The sequence below is a fragment of the Podarcis vaucheri genome (genome assembly GCF_965113315.1).
Source record: "Podarcis vaucheri genome assembly, chromosome: 17".
In the NCBI taxonomy this organism is placed as follows: domain Eukaryota; kingdom Metazoa; phylum Chordata; class Lepidosauria; order Squamata; family Lacertidae; genus Podarcis; species Podarcis vaucheri.
Window position 1 is genome coordinate 24,481,759 of NC_138755.1, and position 21,215 is coordinate 24,502,973.

General features: G+C 41.6%; 1 protein-coding gene across 15 annotated transcripts in view; it reads right to left on the reverse strand.

The window, feature by feature from the left end:
* Window positions 1-21,215, reverse strand: part of NFIB (nuclear factor I B) — a 300,127-nt gene that overhangs the window by 9,257 nt on the left and 269,655 nt on the right. For 11 of the 15 annotated variants that reach the window (XR_014214785.1, XM_082204901.1, XM_082204908.1 and 8 more), the window contains one exon: window positions 12,066-12,154. The exons of the other annotated variants lie outside the window; for them this stretch is intronic. Coding sequence is in view for 10 of the 11 variants with exons in the window: in XM_082204901.1 (XP_082061027.1) it covers window positions 12,066-12,154 (89 nt within the window). In the remaining variant the exon portion in view is untranslated. The remainder of the gene's footprint in view (window positions 1-12,065; window positions 12,155-21,215) is intronic. 15 annotated transcript variants of the gene reach the window in all.

Consider the following 21,215-nt stretch of genomic DNA (forward strand, 5'->3'; position numbering starts at 1 on the left):
TGCTTTTTAGGAGTAAAGTTGTGAATTCATCTCGGTTTTTGTTTTCTTAAGGCTCATAACTTTCTAATGTTCAACAATATTTTTGTGGATTAAAAAAAAACAAAGTAGCATTTGCAACACCTTTCACATCTAGTGCTTGAGTGCAAAACAGCCAGATCTTTTTATGTTTGTTGTGGGGTGTTTTTTTTTTTTTGGGGGGGGGGAGACAGGAATATTCAATGCAAATAAATTATCGTGGTGACAAACAGGATTGTTGTTGCAGCATGACTAATAAATTTAATTTAGATGTTTATCTAAAGCTCTCAAACTTCCCAACTTATGACTCTTAGAAATGCACCATGCAATATATTTGTCAATATTGTTTATGAATCCCGAGGGAAGGATAACTCTCGTACGTTAACACTGTGCAGATACCACAAGAATTTTACAACCCTCTGACCAGAAGTGTGTTGCACAGCATAGGCCTTTCTTAGGAAAAAGTTAGCACTTTTCTGAAATGGTACCAGGCTGGGGAGGTTAGCCTTAAGGAAATGGTGCTTTAAAATGTCAAAGCAGTAGCAGCTGAGATGCTTAAATTAAAAGAATAGTTCTAGGTTAGAGCCCTGAGGCACATTAAAGACAAAGTATAGAGTTGCCACAAGTTAGAACCACTGAAATAAAGAGACATGACATGGGCCCATTAATTTCCATGGGTCTACTCTTGAGTAGAACTTAGTTAATTATCTGAAGAAGTGTGCATGCACACGAAAGCTTATACCAAGAACAAACTTAGTTGGTCTCTAAGGTGCTACTGGACAATTTTTTATTTTATATATTTAGTTAATTATGACACACATAAAATTCATCCATTATTTTTGAGACAATAGCCCATGGATTATGAGTGCGGTCATGGAGATTCCACCAAAAGCAGCTTCCCTCTAGTGAGTGATTCCTACCTTCATCTGTAGTCATCACAATCTGCCCGGTACTCCCTGGCCCTGCTGGATATTTATAGCGGCCACTGATGGAATTGTGGCCATATACATGACAAAGTCCTCGTTAGTATAGTGGTAAGTATCCCCGCCTGTCACGCAGGAGACCAGGGTTCAATTCCCCGATGGGGAGAAGCGCACATTGTGAGGGACACGGGTGGCACTGTAGTTTAAACCACAGAGCCAAGGACTTGCCGATCAGAAGGTCAGCGGTTCGAATCCCCATGACGGGGTGAGCTCCCGTTGCTTGGTCCCTGCTCCTGCCCACTTAGCAGTTCGAAAGCACGTCAAATTGCAAGTAGATAAATGGGTACCACTCCGGTGGGAAGGTAAACGGCATTTCCGTGTGCTGCTCTGGTTTGCCAGAAGCGGCTTAGTCATGCTGGCCACATGACCCGGAAGCTGTATGCCGGCTCCCTTGGCCAATAAAGTGAGATGAGTGTTGCAACCCCAGAGTCAGCCACGACCAGACCTAATGGTCAGGGGTCCCTTTACCTTTACCTTTACATGGCATATAGACAGCTTGGCTGCTTACAAGCATAGTTCTTCAAGTAGTCCTTAGTGTTGCTCTGCACAGATGCCCAGGTTGAACTGCACAGAGTCCACAAAGAAAAATGAGAATTATAATGTAATGCTGACAGCAGCACCTGCGTGTAGGCAGCCCTCCAAGCCAGTACGATTGGGAACAAGCCCTAGGCTTAAGTGTTCCTCTCTTCTTCCTTTATGCACATGGCTTGATTCAGAACTTCCCAGTTTGATCACACCATCATTTGATATTGTACTTGAACTACTGAGACAGGCTCACTTACAAGCAAGCTCACTTACAAATCAGGGTCCACAAGCCACCATCTGAACTTGCAGCAATCTATGTTTTGTGCGTAAACATTGTTCTCATCAGACCACAGTTTGTTGCGTTCGAGTGCAACAGCAAACTAAGGTTTGAGCCACACAAAAAGTAAAGCACTAAATGAAGAAGGGAGTGAGTAGTAGGCTCACTTGTAAGTCTTTTAAGCCATGGTTTGTAAGACAGTCTTAAAGCAACCAAGGCAAGCACTTTGGATGGAATCTTATGACAAACATAACATGTAAACAGCTCTAGAATTATTTCTCTTCTGAATGCTTCCTGGTTATATCACCAAGATCGCCAGTGGGACAGTTCAGCAAACACAAAATCTGTGCTATTTTGTCCAGAATTACTGCCCAGTTAATAAAATGTTCAGTAAAGTGGTTTCCTAATGCTATAGAGGTAGGCATAAATTTTTGAGCAGTGTTTATAAAATACACCTATTAAAATTCATGACAAAAGAGGTAACTGTACAGAACTCTGTTCACTGAAAAGTACTAAAGGTGGTATTGATAATAACCTATTGGCATAATGCTACTTAATGTCTTCTCCTTCCACTAACAAAAGGTCACTTCTGAGGAAATGGGAGAACAGCAGAAAGAACATGGAGAATGTAATACTCAGGAATACTCAGCTCTGCTTAGGGCATTTGAACATTGTCTAAGAGACACACAAAAATGTCTGATTTGAAAATTGTGCCTTCCATAAAAAGGATACCCCAGAATTACTTCAAATTATCTGATGGCAACTTCAACTTCTGCTGCTATTCATATATTTTCATTGCATAAGGGAAGAGAATAGAATTTAAAGTGAACATATTGTTTAGGTATGCACCATTTTGACTGTCTTGTTTAACAAAGCTTTCTGCTTATGCACAGAGCTAGCAGCACAGCCCCGTCACTTTCTCTACCCTCCCTCCCAAAACTCCCTCTGTTTTGAAAAACCGAACAATTGATTTGTATCCTTCAGCCTCTTTGAGAAGTGCCTTATGTTTCTGGCAGCCCGATTTGCACTTATAGCCGTGTGGCGGTATGTATATTAATCATGCATGAATGACAAATGTCCTTTAGACCCCACTTCAGATCTAGCACAGATTCTTCTATACATTCTAGAGATCGGAAACTGAGCTCATACATACTGGGCCCCGTAATAATAATAACAATAACAATAACAATAACAATAATAATAATAATAATAATAATAATAATAATAATTTATTTATACCCACCCATCTGGCTGGGCTTCCCCAGCCACTCTGGGCAGCTTCCAACAGAATATTAAAATACAGTAATGTATCAAGCATTAAAAGCTTCCCTAAACAGGGCTGCCTTCAGATGTCTTCTAAAAGTCTGGTAGTTGTTGTTCTCTTTGACATCTGTGGAAGGGCATTCCACAGGGTGGGTGCCACTACCAAGAAGGCCCTCTGCCTGTTTCCTGTAACTTGACTTCTCTTCCAGCACACTGGCTGCTGTTGTTGCGGGATCTTATTATTCCTGATTAATATAGTGCTTGCCCCTTCCTCCTCCTGCCAGTCAGCTGCCATTGGATCCCAGTTCCCAAGCATAGCAAATGCCAGCACAAACTAAGGAACTTTGACACTGGCACTATGGGAGAGTCTGTAACACAGAAGCCATGCATCTCTCACTCTCTCAAACTACAAGTCTTGGAGTTTCCTCTTCAAACACTGAGCCACATTCAACCGCCAGCGGAAGCCTGTGTCAGGACTTCTTCTAGCTCAGCAGGGCTTCCTCGGTTTCTTTCCCCCATGTGCCCCCACAACCCAGGCTTGGGGGTGTCAGGAGAATCCCCAGACAAGCATGTGAGAGTAGGAGAGGGGCGATCATTCCAACAGACAGGCAGAAATGCTTGCACCAATGCAGTGAGCTCCTAAATCAGGAATAGGCAAACTCAGCCCTCCAAATGTTTTGGGACTACAATTCCCACTATCCCTGACCAATGGTCCTGTTAGCTAGGGATCATGGGAGTTGTAATCCCAAAACAGCTGGCAGGCTGAGTTTGCATATGCCTGTCCTAAATGATATACTGAATTCTTCTCTCTCAAAATGTTGCCTGCTCTGTTCTCACACTGCTGCTCCTGAAAATATAACAAGCTATAGATAACCCCTCAGAGGAGAATAGGTTTCCATAAATATCCTCAAGCATGGTCTACAGTTTAGCACTCCCCGCATCATGGTCATAATTGTACAAGTCCAAACCAGGCTCATCTGAATCTACTTCTGGGTAACGTGTCCCTTATTTTCCCATGGTTGGGCCATGAATGTACTGTAAGCCAAAGTAATGAAAACTATTATCCAGTGCATTTCCTGATTGTCATAATCCTCATGAGAACATATCCAAGAGTGCTAAAGTAAATTTTGCCCTTTATTTCTCCGAGAAAATAAAAATTTGCCCTTGATTTTGCTGAGAAAGCAAAATGAGTGCGACTGTACATTCGTTCCTTGTATGCTTTCATCTCCCCAAAACACTGGAGAAGTTACAGTGGGAGAAAGAAATGGGAGCCAATAACTGTGTCAGATTTGGGGTGGTGTCCCACCATTTTATTTAGTAAAATGTTCTTCCCACCAACTTTCCCTCTTTATGGGGTCACTGTTGTGAAGAAACATGAAATTAGAATTATTGTACAGTGATTTGAATCCCCTGATCCTTATCTTGGTTATATTTAGATATGCAAGTACAGTGGTACCTCGGGTTAAGTACTTAATTTGTTCCGGAGGTCCGTTCTTAACTTGAAACTGTTCTTAACCTGAAGTACCACTTTAGCTAATGGGGCCTCCCACTGCTTCTGCCACACCGCTGGAGCACGATTTCTGTTCTCATCCTGAAGCAAAGTTCTTAACCTGAAGCACTATTTCTGAGTTAGCGGAGACTGTAACCTGAAGCTTATGTAACCTGAAGCATATGTAACCCGACGTACCACTGTACATGGTTACTTGGCAATCAACTGGAAATAGGAACCTACAAACAGTGGCGTCGCAAGGGGGAGCAGTTTGCCCCAGGTGCCATGTCTGGAGGGGTGACAAGAAGGCACCCCGCGGGGTGCTCGCCCTGCCATCCCTGGGCGCAGCGGCACGAGCAGCCATCGCGCCACCGCATGTGGAGGATCCTTCATTCGTGGCTGCAGCCACGAGCAAAGGATCCCGCCAACGTCTATACGGCATTCGAGCAGTGCCGGCAGCAAACTGCTATATACAACACATGCACAGTGTTGCATGCAAGAGCTGTATGTAGTAAAGCTGCGCATGCGCTGTACATAGCGGTTTGCCGCCAGTGCCGTCCGTACAGCACTCAGGCAGCACTGGCAGCAAACCGCTACATAGGGCACATGTGCGGTGTCGCATGCATGCGCTGTACGTAGCGATGCCGAACATACGCCCTACGTAGCGACACCATGCATGCATTGCATGTAGCGGTGCAACGCATGCACAGCTGGCATTTGCCCCACCCTGGGTATTGGTTAGCCTTCATTCACCCCTGCCTACAAACTTCTATCACAATGTTCCCCAGAAGTGTAGGTCATCTTAAGCCTACTATTCATTGTCTTTATGTGGGAAGTGCCACACATATTTATGTCAAAAGTTAGCAAAATTTCTATTACCAGTTCACCAAGAATGGATATATACTGTATTCCTGTGATTTCTTTTTTCACAGTGACTTGGGCCATATATGCATTTATTTTATTTTTTTGCAATGTTTTGTTTTGTTGTTAGAGGGAAGACACCTAAGGTTACGTTGTAGTTTTAGGTATGAAGCAAAAATAAATTGTGGTCTAATTCCAACACAGATTTAAGGATACGTAAGCACATCTAACCGTGCTGGATTCAGGGCAAAATCTCTGTTATTTAGTTTGCTTGAAACAAAGTAAGCTGCACTGATAAATGTTTTGCAGTTCACATACGTAATAGCACAGAAGAGGTTAACCTCAAAGCATTTCAGCTTCCAGGGTGCCGATTCAGGTTTCTGTGACAGAACCTTAGCTCGATCCTTTTCAAAAGTTATTTTTAAAGTTGGCAAGAATCACACAAGCACTGACTATCTCGCCCCCCCCCCAATTTTCTGTAACCTTTTAAATAAATTTTGCACAGCGGTTCATTACAATGTGCACTTAATATAAATAAGAATTAGCATTTTATTTTTGTTTGCTCAATAAACATGCCAAACACTCACAGAAAGGACAAATCACAGTATAAAAAACCAGTTTCACGGTTGAAGAAGACACTACACACACACATTTTAAAAGTGATATTCTGAAATCATCAAGGGGTTAATGGTGCTCTTACCACTTCTAAAACCCCCCCAAAAAAACATACTCATCCTTCTCTAAGAACACTGCTAAAATCATCTGACAGGAAACATAAGATTAAGTTTATCCTACCTAACTGAACAAAGAGTGCTTAGAACAAGCAACTGGTTTACTGCAGCGCGGGAACTTTTCTAATCCTGCTGGAATCTGCAGTGCAACTCTCAAAGTACACTTGGGGGGGTGAGAGAGTTGCTTTCTTTCGAACATTTTGTCTGTGGATTCCCCTCATTTTAGTCACATTGTTGGGTTTTGTTTTTGTTTTGTTTTTGTTTTTTGCCGATTCTTCCATAAAGGTTAACTTAAAGCTTCAAACATAATCATGTGGAAAATGGACATTATTGATTCCTATGGTCCATTGTTCCTCCATTCGGAGTCCCTGAAGTTCAAGTTCAATCTGGAATTACATCATGTCTGGTTTCTCCTGGTTACCAGACGGCTTGAGACGTGACCACAGCTACAGAAAAAACAAACAGGCTTCTTCACGCTTCGGCTCCCCTATCGATTCAAACAAACTTCTCTCTCTCTCTCTCTCTCTCTCTCTCTCTCTCTCTCTCTCTCCCCCCCCCCTCTCTTTCTCTCTCTCTCTCAAGTATGCTTCAAGTATGGAGCATGGTTAATTTAGAGATTAAGTTCCAAATTAGATTATCTAATGGCATCTTAATGGATTGCTGACCCATTTCCTGTGGGATGGCAGCATGCAAGTCTGGCTGGAATACAATTAATTTCTTAGGAAGTGTTCCGAAGATGTTTGCTTAGATGGAAAGGAAACATAATTCTCTGCACATCTTGTTTTATTAGGGAGTTGGGTGGAAAGTGTAACAGAGATAGTGACAAACTGATAAAAAAAACCAAATCCTTCCAGCTTTCCCCACCACTAATGATTTTATCAGCAATGTTTTCGTTTTGTTGTTTTTATTTGCAAAAGTTGAGTTTGCATTTTTTGTCCCAAGCAAGCAAATACATTATACAGAAAGTAACCCTCTGGCTAACTGCAGCACAAACTTTAATAACAACAACAACTACAACTACAACGTTACTTGATTTTGATTAAGTTCTTTGAAAGTTTGCCTGTTTTGTTAGAATCCGAAATCTGCAGGGCTATTCTCATTCTCCCTTCCCCCACATGCCAAAGCTTATTCCATCTCACTGCCTTATCAGCATCACAGCTCTTTTGAGGGGTTGGGGGGGGCAAAGAATGCCGCTCTAAAAAGTTGAACATTAAGAACACCCCTACGGCTACAGCTGAAAAGGAAATTCAGCACTCTGAGAATAAGGCTGTCCTCAGGAGCTCTAAGAACAAACCAGCTGTTGTACTGTACTTCTGTGTCACAATAACAAAGTGAAAGCAGGAAATGCCTGGGCACAGCAAAAGTAATGTTAAATTAGCAGCTATCCTTTCAAAAAAAAAGACTGAAAAAAGGTTTGCTTTTTGAAATATAAATTACAATACCTTGACAATGAGCGCCTTAACACTGTTACCGTTTTTGAAAGATTTGGCAGAAAACAGCCAAAGTTCAAAACTGCTAACGAACCAGCCCTGCAAATAATAGCAGCTTAGTAGCTGCTGAAAAATTGAGCCTCATGAACACTAGTCTACACTGGAGCCTACTTGTGCAAAGCGGACTTCCACGTGGTTCGGATTATTTGAGCAGGAGCATACAAACGCTTTTGTTGAGGTACTACTGGATTTTTAAACTCAGTTTTGGTTCTCTATTTGCACAATTGGCTTGAATTTTGTAACACTGCAGCAATTCCTATGGCTTTTTTAAGCCGAGGACATTTTTCCGCTCCGAACTGAGAAAGAATCTGGTTTGCACACTGCCAAAAAGAAACCCTCTTGCTTTGTGCATCTTGCCTTCGAACAATGAGGTGTTCAAACAATGCTACCTCCCAACATGCACACATATAGGTACGGAGTAAATTAGGAGGATTGTTTGAACATCCTTATACATCTTCTGCACTAGGGGTGCAAAGAAGCCAGGGCACCAAATATATTTTCGGGTGTTAACTGAGTGCTTTGTTTTCTTGGGAAGTGAAATTGTTCACAATTAAAGAAGGAAATCCAACTGTGCCTGGACGGGGCTTCAGAAGGTCAGTCCTACTGTGAGAGTGGATAAAGCATGGAAAAACTTCTCTGATGCACTCTCTATGTTTCCATATGGACATTGTTTGTCTAATACAGAAGTATTTGTCCAAGACAGGGGTAGGCAACCTAAGGCCCATGGGCCACAAGTGGCCCACGGGGGTTGTTTAACCGGCCCCTGAACCGAGCTGCCCGCAGTGCTGGAAATCGCATCCGCGCATGCTCAGGCGCTGAAGATCACATCTGTTGCAGATGCTGGAAATTGTGTCTGTGCAGAGGCAGATGCCGGAAATCGCAGCTGCACACAATCCGGCCCACAGAGGGATCTCCGCTGGAGTGAACTGGCCCAGGCGAGGTAAACCTTGCCGACCTCTGGTCCAAGACAAGTCTTGATGTTAAGGGCAGCAAAGGCCTCCGTGATGAGGTAGCACTGCAGTGTCTCCCTTCCAAAACTGGTGTTGCTATACAGGGCCGTCTTTAGCATATGTGCCGCCGGAGTGCAAATATCCGCCCAGTGCTCCCAAATTTAGTTTAGCTGCCCCCAAATTAACTTTTATTGAGGTTTTTTTTTTGGGGGGGGGAGCCAAAGTTGACCTTTTTAGGGGGGGAATCGCTCACCAGTAACAACGAACCAGCAGGGAAAAATGCTTTCATTTCCTGACTTGGAAATATTTGACGCTACAAAGTAACAACGCGATAGAGGAGGGGGGGTGGGGATTTTCATGCCATTGCTTTTCACGGCCGCCAATTGAGAGGGACTGGTATACAGTAGGTGTACATTTGCCTCCCCCCCCCCAGCATTTGGCGCCCAGGTGCCCCACACCCCTTGCATCCCCAAGTAAAGACGGCCCTGTTGCTATAGCTTGCCTGAACTACCACAGTACTGAGCCAGCTCATAAGCCACTGCAAATTAAGAAAGGCTTAAATACTGCAAGCTGTCCTGTGCTGGACCCTTCAATGGCACAACAATGATCTAGGGTGTTATGCCTTATTTACAGAGATCAAACTCGGTGGCAACCAAAAACAGTGCAGCCAAGACTGATTGGGAGGTAGGGTAGCTGTCAAGGAGCCAGGTCATCCACAGGGCTGGCACACACACAGAAAGCACAGGACGCAATTAGCTTTTTATTATCAGAAAAACAACAACACAGCAATGTCCCTGGTTCGTCTTAACTCAATGAAGGCGTTGCTGTTGCTAAGCTCTAGGCATGCCCCTCCCCTCTAGCCTCTCACTCTGGTTCCCTCCCAAGCAGGCAAAGGCTGAGTTGACAGAGTGAGCTCCTCCTCTGGGTCTGTCTGGCACGTTGCTCAGCAACATGCAAGACCCTCCTGGAGTGTGGGGTCAGAGGAGAAGGAGAGTCAGCAGGACTGGGACTGACTGCATGCATGCTTCCTGGAAGGCCCTTCCATTTCCTGAGTCCCCTCAAGTCTCCTGTTTCTATCAGCTCCCAGTTCGTCCCTTCTGCTGACTGCTTCTCAGTGTCCCACCACCAGGCTCCGGGCTGTAACTTGCCATCTTTGGAGCCCTCCCTGGGGGCTCTTGGGAGACAGCCTCTGGCCACTCTTCCTCACCCAGCTGGTCCTTGATGGGACCACTGTGTGACTCTCGAGGGCAGCCACTGAAATTCTCATATCAAGTCATAGCTCATACTTCTTGCCAAACATTTCTAAAGACTCAATTCAATGAACCACCACCAGAAAGAGAGCATCTTTCTGACCCCATGGTGAACACAAATGTATATCCAAGATTCTGTGCACTTGGAACCTCTCTTCAACAACAGTTCCACATCCATTCCACTGTGTTTTCACTTAATGAAGAAATACAAGACTTAAAACTCCTTCAAGTCTTGTATTCTTAAAATTGGGCATTTTTAATATATGGGGGGGTGTTACTTATATTTTTGGAGGGTGTGTGTGTGGGGGGGGAAATTTATTGTTTTTCACTTAATTAAAGTGTACAATGTGATAGAACCATAAACCATACAAAACTAAACTCTATCTCTGTATATATTTGGGCAATGTTTGCAATGCTTAAAAGTGGTCTATATCAAGAGAGCCAGTGTGGTGTAGTGCTTAAGAGTGGTAGACTCATAATCTGGTGAATCGGGTTCGCTTCCCTGCCCCTCCACATGGCAGCTGCTGGGTGACCTTGGGCTAGTCACACTTCTTTGAAGTCTCCCAGCCCCACTCACCTCACAGAGTGTTTGTTGTGGGGGAGGAAGGGAAAGGAGAATGTTAGCCGCTTTGAGACTCCTTAGGGTAGTGATAAAGCGGGATATCAAATCCAAACTCGTCTTTTTCTTCTTCTTAATAAGTGATTTTTTTGAAATACAGTTGTACCTTGGAAGCCAAATGGAATCCATTCCGAAAGTCTGTTCCACTTTCAAAATGTTCGGAAACCAAAGCACAGCTTCTGATTGGCTACAGGAAGCTCCTGCAGCCAATTGGAAGCCACGGAAGCCCCGTCAGACATTCAGCTTCCAAAAATAGTTTGCAAACCAGAACAGTCACTTCCTGGTTTGTGGTGTTTGGGAGCCAAAACGTTCGAGAACCAAGCTGTTCAAAAACCAAGGTAAGACTGTAAAATAATATAATCTAAAGAAAAAGTTAGGGGCTCATAAATAATCCCGACCTCTGTAGGAAGAGAGACAGGAGCAATGTGTCCCTGTTAATCTTCCTTGATCTCTCAGCGGCTCTTGATACTATCTACTGTATCCTCATGGAGAGGCAATCTGAGTTTGGGGTGGGCAGCAATGCTTTGCAGTGGTTCTGGTCCTACTTGGACGGCCGTCTTCAGCAGGTGATGCTTGGGGAGTGTTTTTTGGCACCAGGGTGCCTTCAATGTGGGGTTCCCCCAAACCTACCTTCCCCTGCAGACTCACAAATAGGGAGAAATATGTTGGCTATGTATACATGATTGTGTGTGAGGGAGAAACATGTATGTCTTGTGTGTATGGTGAGTGAATATGTGTGCTAAATGTGCCTATGCAATAGGAAGTGTGGACTAGCACCTTGTATGGTTTTCCAAGAACCGGGGAGTGATTCTTGTTGTTAGACAATACTAACATTATTGTGTGGGGTGGTGGTGGGGAATCAGTTGTGTGATCTCCACAAGGCGGATCATCAAGACAAGGCTGACATACCTTAATGTACTCTTTGCCAAGATGTGTGAACGAGAACAACAAAAACAATCCCTGAGCTGAGTTCACATGTAATGCCATGCCAATATTATAAGAAACTAGGGTTTCATATCATTGTTTGTTGGCAGTAAGCAAACCATCGTTAAGCAGCTTAACTTGTTCACACATAATGCTAAAGCCATGATTAAATAAACGACCTTTTAAAAATTCCTGTCTTTTGTAGGAATGGGTTTTTTTTTCTCACCTGCAAAGAGTAAAAATCTTTATGAAAGCAAAAGCTAGTTTTAAGACATGTGACTTCTAACTTACCTCGGTAAACATACTAATGTTTGAAATTCAGATCAACTGTTTCTTTTCTGAGTACGTTGTCTAAACTGCTCTCTTGTACCAGTTCCTTTTTGTTATTTTTTTAAACCCATATAATCTCTGATTATGAACTTGCAAGCCTCAAAACATGCAGCCATAAATTTGATTCTTCCACAAACTTTTATACTTGACAGCCAACATTTCGTATCCCAAGTGCTTTAACCGATAAAAGTTCAATTTGCATCATTTCAGCTAATCTAAAACATGTAATTCAAGAGACGTTACAAAATATATATATATATTGTAGTTAAGATCTTGACAAATATATTCCCGAAGGCCACCTGAAACAGATAACGAAGAACCCAAGAGAGTTTAGGTTTGGAAATAATTAAAATTTTACCTTTGCCAAGTAATTCCCAATGTATCCTCATTGCCACTGGGGTATAAATGCCTGCCGTTTTGATTCAAGGTCCAGTCACAAATCCTCAGCTGTCAATTGAAACCTAGCAGTCAGATATGGATCGAGCAGTACTACAGTTTTTAGTATTTAAATGAATGCATGCAAACTAGTACTTTACATGGCACAAACCTTACATCCCCAAGTAGTAGTAGTACTAGTGTAAAAAGAAAACAATTTCAAAAATAAAATCATAACACATCTTGTGCAAAACAAAATCCTACTTTTTCCTCACATTAAGAAAATGCTAGTTGGATGTGTTTCTCCATTAATAAAAGCATAAAAGAATAACCGGTATTTAGCAATTAATTATATTATAAACTGAGCTGGGGGAAAAAAAGAAATGTTAATGTTCAATAGTGAATTTAAAAACAAAAAAAGGAAAAGCAAAACCACTTAAAATTATTCAATGTACTAGGGGGGAAGGGACAGGGGGAGGGGGGAAATCAATACCTTGAAAGCATGCATTTGGTGATACACAGATGACATGCAATTTAAAGGAAAGAGGATCCAAAATTACATAATGACCTTATCTTACTGTTCAAGAAGGGTGGAGGCATTTGTAATAGAGGTTGATTAATTTAGTGTTACTGAATATGGCATCACTTAACATGCAGTGGTAAAATAATCTAATCTAACTCTAGAAGCAAAATAATACCATTTAAAAGACTTTAAAATACAGTGGAGAATGCATTACATGTAAGCTGAAACAAATTCTTCCCAGATCACCAAATCATCAGCACTGCTCTTCACTAATTATTCATGTAACCCTATACAGCCATTTATCTGGCAGCTGCCCTACAGTGCTAGCAGATTTCCTGAAAAGATGCAGTGATTATATTTATGTTTGAGCAAATAAGCCCCATCTAGTCTAATGAAGAAAGCATAGGAAAAGTATGATTTCAATCCCTACTCACCAATACTATACAAATACTATTTAAAAAGTACCAAATCACACTTTCAAATTCAATTAAGATAACACAAATACTGTAATTAATTGTACCTAAAAGCTGTTCTTCCTCCCATCCCCCAATGGAAAGCCTTAAGTGCCTCTAAAAGTTAGAGCAATGACTTTCACAGCAGCTCAATTTATTATAGTCCTTTCCTGAAAAACATATATGCTGAGGACAAGATAATATCCATGCCTTGACCCTGTCTGACTGCTGCCCTCTTGCTTTTCCTGCCGTTGAGTCTTCAGAAATGGAAAAGGACCTTCCCTGACTGTTTTCTTATTCATTATCTGAAAAATTCAGTGTGATCTTTTTTAAAACATCGGGGGGGGGGGGCGACCAGGAAAATCAACCAGAAAGAGACACATTCCTGCCCAGAATAATTCTCAGGTATTGCTACAATACCAGAGATTATGCCTTGAGGACAGTGGGTGTCTGCTATAAAATTTTCTACAGGCAGTATTTTTCAGAGTGAACCAGACTGTGAGCTTGAAGGAACTCACTGAACTTCAAGGATCTTAAGTAGCACGTTGGTGAAGATGTGGAGCCAAACTTATTACACATCTTCTTTCGACTGGAAGTATAATGGTTAAATTTAAGGGGGCAGCAATTTAACTATCAAAGTTGCATCTGCAATATTTGTGTGCAATCATCTATTAAACCTAACCAGGCTCAATTCAGATTCAGTCACAGAAATAGTACCCTGTGCTGTCTGAATTGACAAACGATGGTTTGTAATTGATCAGCAAACCAGAATCAGAAACCTAGGTGTGAAAATTGGGTTTGTAAGCTATGGTGAGTGCCAGTTATGGTTGGGAATTATATCTGAACTGAAAATCAAGAGCTACAGAGCGTGTTCTCCTTCATGGAGAGCGCGTGTTGTGGTGGGCGCAAACAAGACATCCCTCTGTTGCTGGGCGGGTTAGTCTGGATGGCCACGAATCTTATTGGGCACCACTTGGCCATTGGGGAGAATTTGATGTTGCAATTTATGATTGACAGCCAAGGGGCTATTTATTCCCTGCACGCAGCGTTAAGCTGCCTCTTTTCGCTGCGCGCATCGGATAACCCGCCCACCCTCCCTATATTTAGGGCTGTTCACATTGACCTTGCTATGCCTGTCATGGGGTTGTATGCTTTGGGGCAGGGGCCTGGTATGAATTTTTCCATTTGGCTGATTGGCCGGTGCCATTTTGTTTTTTGCCTACTGCGTAGCAAATCGTCACAACTTGTAAGGTTGCGGTTAGGCACTGTTTAAATTTGGTTGGTGTAGAGGGTATGGTTGGCTGTGCCTGCCCCTCTAATGCTGCTGTTGCAAGGGTATTCTGTTAAAGGAATCCAGGGGCTTGCCATGCTCTTGTATGAACCCCTGTCAAGGGGCTAGGGCCACGCAAGAGCCCCTGGGAGCATTTGGGGGAGAGGTGAGGGCCTGGCACCCAGCTCTATTCTCTTCCCAAAATGTTTTCCCTTCTTGACTTTCGCAGGCTTGCGGATGTCAGTTCTGTTCCTACCTCTAGGTGGGAAGAGAGAGTCGCAAAGCAATGCCTAAGCAACCACTCACATTCTGTAATCAATAAAGTTGTGGCCAAAAAATTATGTCAAAAACCTTAAACAAAAGTTCTGTGTGAATTGTGTTTTATTTGAGGGTGGCTTGGGGACCTCGACACGCAGCTGTTGTTCTGCTTCTGGAAGACACTGTAGCTAAGAGTGCTGAGCAAACAGAAATCAAAATAGGTGAGAAACCTGAAATCATGGTTTGCCTGATAGCTGAAAACTCAAGCCATGCTTTGTGTTCTGAATTATAGTTGGGGGGGGTGGTTTGGCACAAAATATGACTAGACCCTTAACTAAATATGTCAAAAGCTTTTAAAGCAAAACTTTAGAAACTAGTACGAAACCTTTATATTGATTAGAAAGTGTGTCAATATACTGGCCTTATTAAATAATTTCAGATTCTCTTACCAATAACTATGATAAATAATACACGTGTAATAGGATCTGAATGGTATGGTAATTTAAGAAAACTGCAAAGCTTGTAATATTTGCCACCAGTAATATGCTTTGCATACAAATACTTTTTTTATATAAAAATAAATGTGCAATTGCACACATGCCAGTAAGACTGTCACCTTAACCTAAGAATATAAAAATTATACATACACACCCACAGAGGACCTAATCCAAAGATACATGCAATAATAACTTGCCTGCATGTAAATTGCTATTCTAAATGCATGCACCAACTGGCACCTATTCATTCAACATATAACAGATGTGATTTATTTATTTTTTAAGATGATGGTCACCATTGTGAAGGGCCATTTTATAGGGCCAACTCCCTAGGTAAATATGTACAGGATTGCAGGAACTGAGCTGCACAGGTTGATTTCTAATGCAACATTGGGAATTGCAATCACAGTCCCAAGTACCAGAAGCAAAGATCAGCTGCATCTCTCTTGCTGGATCAAGACACAAGCATTTTAAGTTGGATACTATTGGGCTGCAGGGGAGCTGGAAGTTGGGCAGCAGGCAACTCTTTGGATCCCAATCTAATTTTCATATAATGCTATTTAAACTAAGGTTACCAGACTTTTTTCAATGAATCCAGGGACACTTTTCAACTTCAGTGGATTTTGTATGGGGACTGATTTGTAAATCCGGGGACTGTCCCCGGGAAACAGGGACGTCTTAATTGAAACTCACCCACCCCATTTTTAGTATTGTATTTTTTAAAAAATTACAAACCTACAACTAATTTTCTTAAACACATCATGTATCATTTAATATTATTCTCCCACGTCTTAACAAAGTTTCTAAGGCTAATATTCCTTCCACACCTCTTTGTTCAGCAGCTTAGGTAAATATATATATGGAAAAGGCAGCAAGTGATATGAGACCAAGCTTTGCTTTTTGTTGACTGAGGAAGGCTATAAACATATGCATATTGTCATTGTTTTGAGTGAAACTTCCTTTAAATGTGTTTCCTTTCCAACAAGAGTATGTGAAATGTGACCTCTTATCCATTTGCATGTGTCTCTGACAGTCATGTGACTAGGTTTTACGTCAAACTGTCAATTATGATAAGAGACACAATGCGAACAGCCTAAGCGTCGATAACTTGTTTCCTAAATCTATTAAAGCTTTGTTGGAGAAAAATCTCTAGTGCCTTTTCAGTCTTTGCCTGACAATATTAAGTCCATAGACAGTGTCTGCAATTATTGTTTCAGCTTCCTCGTATATGATTTGAATAAAGAAGATTTATTCCACTATTAATGGAATCATGTAAAAGCCAAAAGATGTGTCTTGAGCTACAACTTCCTGCTGGAATGGCTGCTGTGAAATGCCAATCTGGCGTGTGAGATTTGTAGTTTTCTTTAACTACATCTCATATTGTTGGGTTGATGCAAAAGGGGGGGGCAAGCCTGCCTAAAGGTAATTCTATGTACCCCTATATATATCTACAAACTCAGAGTCCAAGCACTGGTAAAAACCCATACCTTAATGTTATGTAGTGCTATGGTATTATGAATGTATCAGTAACTGGACCAACACCAGCACATAGAAGACTAACATTTTAAATATGATAAATAATTCTCTTCTGCTTTCACTTCCCCAGGCTTTTTAATTAGGTATATTGTCTCTGTAAAATCGTCCTGCCCATAAGAAATTAGAATTATAACATTTAGGTCATGAAAATGTACTTGCCTTGGTGGAAAGGTGATCTATTACATAGCATTTTAAAACTTTAATAAATATTTAAGTTTCACATCATTTCCTAGCCCATTCTAGTGAAAAGTTTTTTTTAAAAAATAGCAGTTGATAAATCAGGGGAATATACAATTCCAGTTTCTTTTTTACAAACTATTAAACATTTGAAATCCTGGCTATAACTCCAGCCAATGGTATGAGTTGGAAAAGAGCCTGTTCGTTAGCAAAAGTTTCACTTCAGATCATTAAAAGTTCAGCCCCCGACCCCAGAACTCTTTCTGCAATGATCTGTCTGCCGCAAAACCTTCTCTACCTTTGTAGGAGATTCTGAGATAAGCTCCAAGGTATAAATCTTTATTTACAACAAGTTGACAACGAGTCATGTTGAGCTCAACCATTGCCCTACACCAGGGGTAGCCAACTCCCAAGAGACTGCGATCTGCTCACAGAGTTAAAAACTGGCAGTGATCTACCCCCTTCAGGTCAAAGGGGTTCAGGGTTCAGGTCAAAGTTGTTGAGCTTTTTTTTAGGAAGGAAAGCCCTGGTTTTTTTGGGGGGGGAGTTCAAGGTCAAAGTTGGACGTGCCTGCCCTACGCAAACTGAAAGTATACCATAGAACCACCCTTCCTGTTTGGTGCCCACCAATTGTTATTGTTCTTGGAGTGCAACTATCATCTCAGAGCAATGGTGATGTCAGCTGGGGCTCAGGGGACTTGCAGTGAAGACTTCAGGAGCATGCCCATTTGAGGAAGGCTGCCCTAGGAAAGCTAAGAAAAGGCAGACAAGGTATCTGCCAGTCATCTCATTATGGAACCCTTTGCAGCTTCTATAGAACCAGAAGCTCCTTGATGCATTACTCTTTGATTAACAACATCAAGGTCAGGTGGCAAAACTAAGGACTAAGAATCTTTGCTCTTTAACCATGAACAAAGAAGAAAACAGGGTGAAGGAAATGAATCCAGAGTAATCCATTGATTACCAATATTAACAATTTCATCTGCGCCGCAGTTGACTCAAAGTGGTCGTCTACATTATTTAGTTATAGAAGTATTTATATACAGCCCTCCCACAAAACACCAGGGCAGTGTATAGCAATTTTTTATTTTTTAAAAAAATGGTTAAAAGCAATGCACAGCAATTATTGAAATGGACTCTTAATCTGAAGGTTGTGGGTTTAAGCCCCATGCTGGAAAACAAATTCCTGCATGGCAACGGGTTTGACTAGACAACCCTCAAGGTCCCTTCCAACTCTACAATTCTATGACTGGGTACTCAATAAAAAAATAAAAAAATCAGCAGCTGCATAGGCCTATCAGCATTAAAAAAAAATCTGTGTTTATTTTTTTTTAAAGATTTATTATGCTATTGTTGCTTTAGCATGGAAATATTTAGCAATTTAAAGTAGCTAGGAGCCAATGTGTGACCACCACAGAAAAAGGAATGGTTAGATTTATGATTCCTAATAATAACCCTGACTTTGTAGCTATCCGCATATTAAGTTACATGTTTAATAACATGCATCTCATAGTGTCCTGGTCTGTAAATTAAAATCTATATGTCATATTGCTTCCCCATGCACATGAGCTCTCAAAATTATATTTATAATGCTCCCATCGATGGAAACATTCCAGCAACTTTCAGTAATAAATTGCTTCATTGGAAATTCCACCAAACTATTATTTTTTTGAAGAGACTATTTTTAAGGAGAATCATCAACTATACAAGCAGCCTAAATTTATGGTCATTACTACAATTTATATAGGCTATGTTATGTTACTTAATAATAAAAAAGCACTCAAGAATAAACGTCAATACCTCTCATAACCTGAGAGAATAAATCTCTCCAATGGCTCCTCCTGTGAAACACAGAATGTACCTGTGACAATATTTATTCCTAAGGGGTCAAAGTATATTAAAAGGAATGGTGAATGTTTAAAACACCTCTCTGGAACTAAAACCATTGGCTTTCTAATTTAGAATTTCTCTCAACTAATATAAAATGATTGATTGCCTTTATTTCATGTACCCCTTGATTTTTCTTTTCATTCATCACGGCCTACTTTAAACCAAATGCATTTAGGACCTGCCACAGGAAAAGTGGTCTCTTTTAAATTGTTGTAAAGTAATGAAAGGACACAGTAAATCAATCTTATTTCTGCCTTACCAAAGCATAACCTTTACTCTGTCCAAGTAATTTAGGCAATTTCTGCATGTGTGCTTTACCTTGCCCCATCACACACAAGACAATAACATTATATGCATTGTCATTTCCGAGACATTTTAAGGAGTAAGAGCCATATATCAAATAAGTACAGTCATACCTCAGAAGCTGAACGGAATCCGTTCCAGAAGTCCGTTCAACTTCCAAAACGTTTGGAAACCAAGCCATGGCTTCCAATTGGCTGGAAGAAGTTCCTGCAGCCAATTGGAAGCTGGATTAGATGTCTGAGTTCCAAATAAATTTTGCAAACTGGAATTCACTCCTGGGTTTGCAGTGTTCGGGGGCCAAAATGTTCGACTCACAAGGCGTTTGGGATCCAAGGTATGACTGCAGTTGGAAATCCTATTTTTAAAATATGCCTATAGCTTTCTAATTGCAGCATCTTATTTCTACAAAGCAGCCATCTAAATTTGGGGTCCCCAAAAGTAAGGGGGTATCTTATACATGGGGGCATCTTATACACTGAAAAATACGGTGTTTTCCTAGATTAGACCATGATCCTTTCACTTGTTGCATTTAGCAATGTTCAACCTGAAACTCGCAAAGAAGTCAGGATAGCCAAGGTCATTCCCTTTCACAGGTGCTTGCCATGGGTGTGTGACATCATGCGCTGGGAGGAGGCTGAGCGCGGAGCCCAGGGCAGCAGTTTCAATTGCCGGTAGCTCCTCCTCCCTTGCGCTCCGGAGGAGCCGGCCACTGAAGCCACCCTGAACTCAGCCCCTTAACAATGAGATGGCCCAGACCCCTCCCAGCAGATATTTTTTTGGGGGGAGAAGACACCTCAGCTCCATAGAGTTGGCATCCTTGTTCCCTATAGTTTGTTGACAGCCTCTAGTACTCAGTACTAAACTGCTTCTGAACAGCAGCTCTTGATAGACCTATCATGCATTTGTTTATTCCTATATAGTCACTGTGTTTGTGACCATTATCATATACTGGGGCAAAACGTTGTACACAAAAGTACACCTAAACATATAATTAATTACAGAATGGGGGGGGGGGAAATGGCAAAATACCTTTTCACTATTTTTTTACTACCTCACATCTCCTCTCCAACTGCAGTTACATTTAAATAATAATAAAAAGAAAATATTCCAAGCTCTCATTCTACACAAGAATATTTGGGATTGCAGGGGGCTATTGCCCCAGTTCACATACTTACCTGATGATCCATCTGTGTGGTAGAGTGGGAATGGGGGCCCCTCTACCTATATGCACCTAATGTGATGTAACCAGTTTCCTACATAAAACCTCTAATCTGCACATTCATCCCACCTTAAAGAGATGGTAAAAATCAGACCATTGCACATATGGGATTCCAAGTGGCATGTTCACATCACAAGCTATTTTAGGAGCCTGGTGGAAGGTAAAACAGGGAGCCTATTCCTGAACTGTGCAAATAGATGATTGCCTGGGTCTAGGATCTATACAGTGGAACCTTGGTTCTCGAACTTAATCCATTCCGGGAGTCCGTTTGATTCCTTAAACCACTGGAAAAACCAAGACACGGCATCTGATTGCCTGCAGGAGCTTTCTGCACTCAATCAGAAGCTGTGGAAGCTGCGTCGGATGTTCAGCTTCTGAAAAACATTCGCAAACCGGAACACTTATTTTGTTCCAATTTGTTCGGGAGCCAAGCCGTTCAGGAACCAAGGTACCACTGTAATGGGCTTTTTCAACTCTCAACAAATTCATACCCATTAAAGAGTAATACTTTATGAAACTCTCCAGCTCTTTCTCCTAACTTTACATTTCTGCATGAAGATACAGACACATTTATAGCATTTTCTTAATGTCTTGATATTGAATTGTATCTCGTTGTGTGCCTCTACCAGTGGAATTCTTTTTTATTGGGCAAAATTTCACTTGAGTGGAAAGGGGTGGGATACTATTTTTGTTAGTTTAGGAGCCTGGTGTCAGGAGTGCTCTGATGGTGTTTCCTGCTTGGCAGGGGGTTGGACTCGATGGCCCTTGTGGTCTCTTCCAACTCTATGATTCTATGATTCTATGATTCTATGATTCTATGTTAACACCACATGCCCTCTGCAACCTCCTGCTGAACCCCAAAATCTGCTCTGGAGGGCTGGGGTACTTTTGAAACAGCTGACTCTGCAATTTGCATTTACAAAAGGGTGATATGCAAAAATCACACACATCACACATACACACATACGCTTTGACAAAGAGCCTTCCACTGATAGAGGGACACAGTCG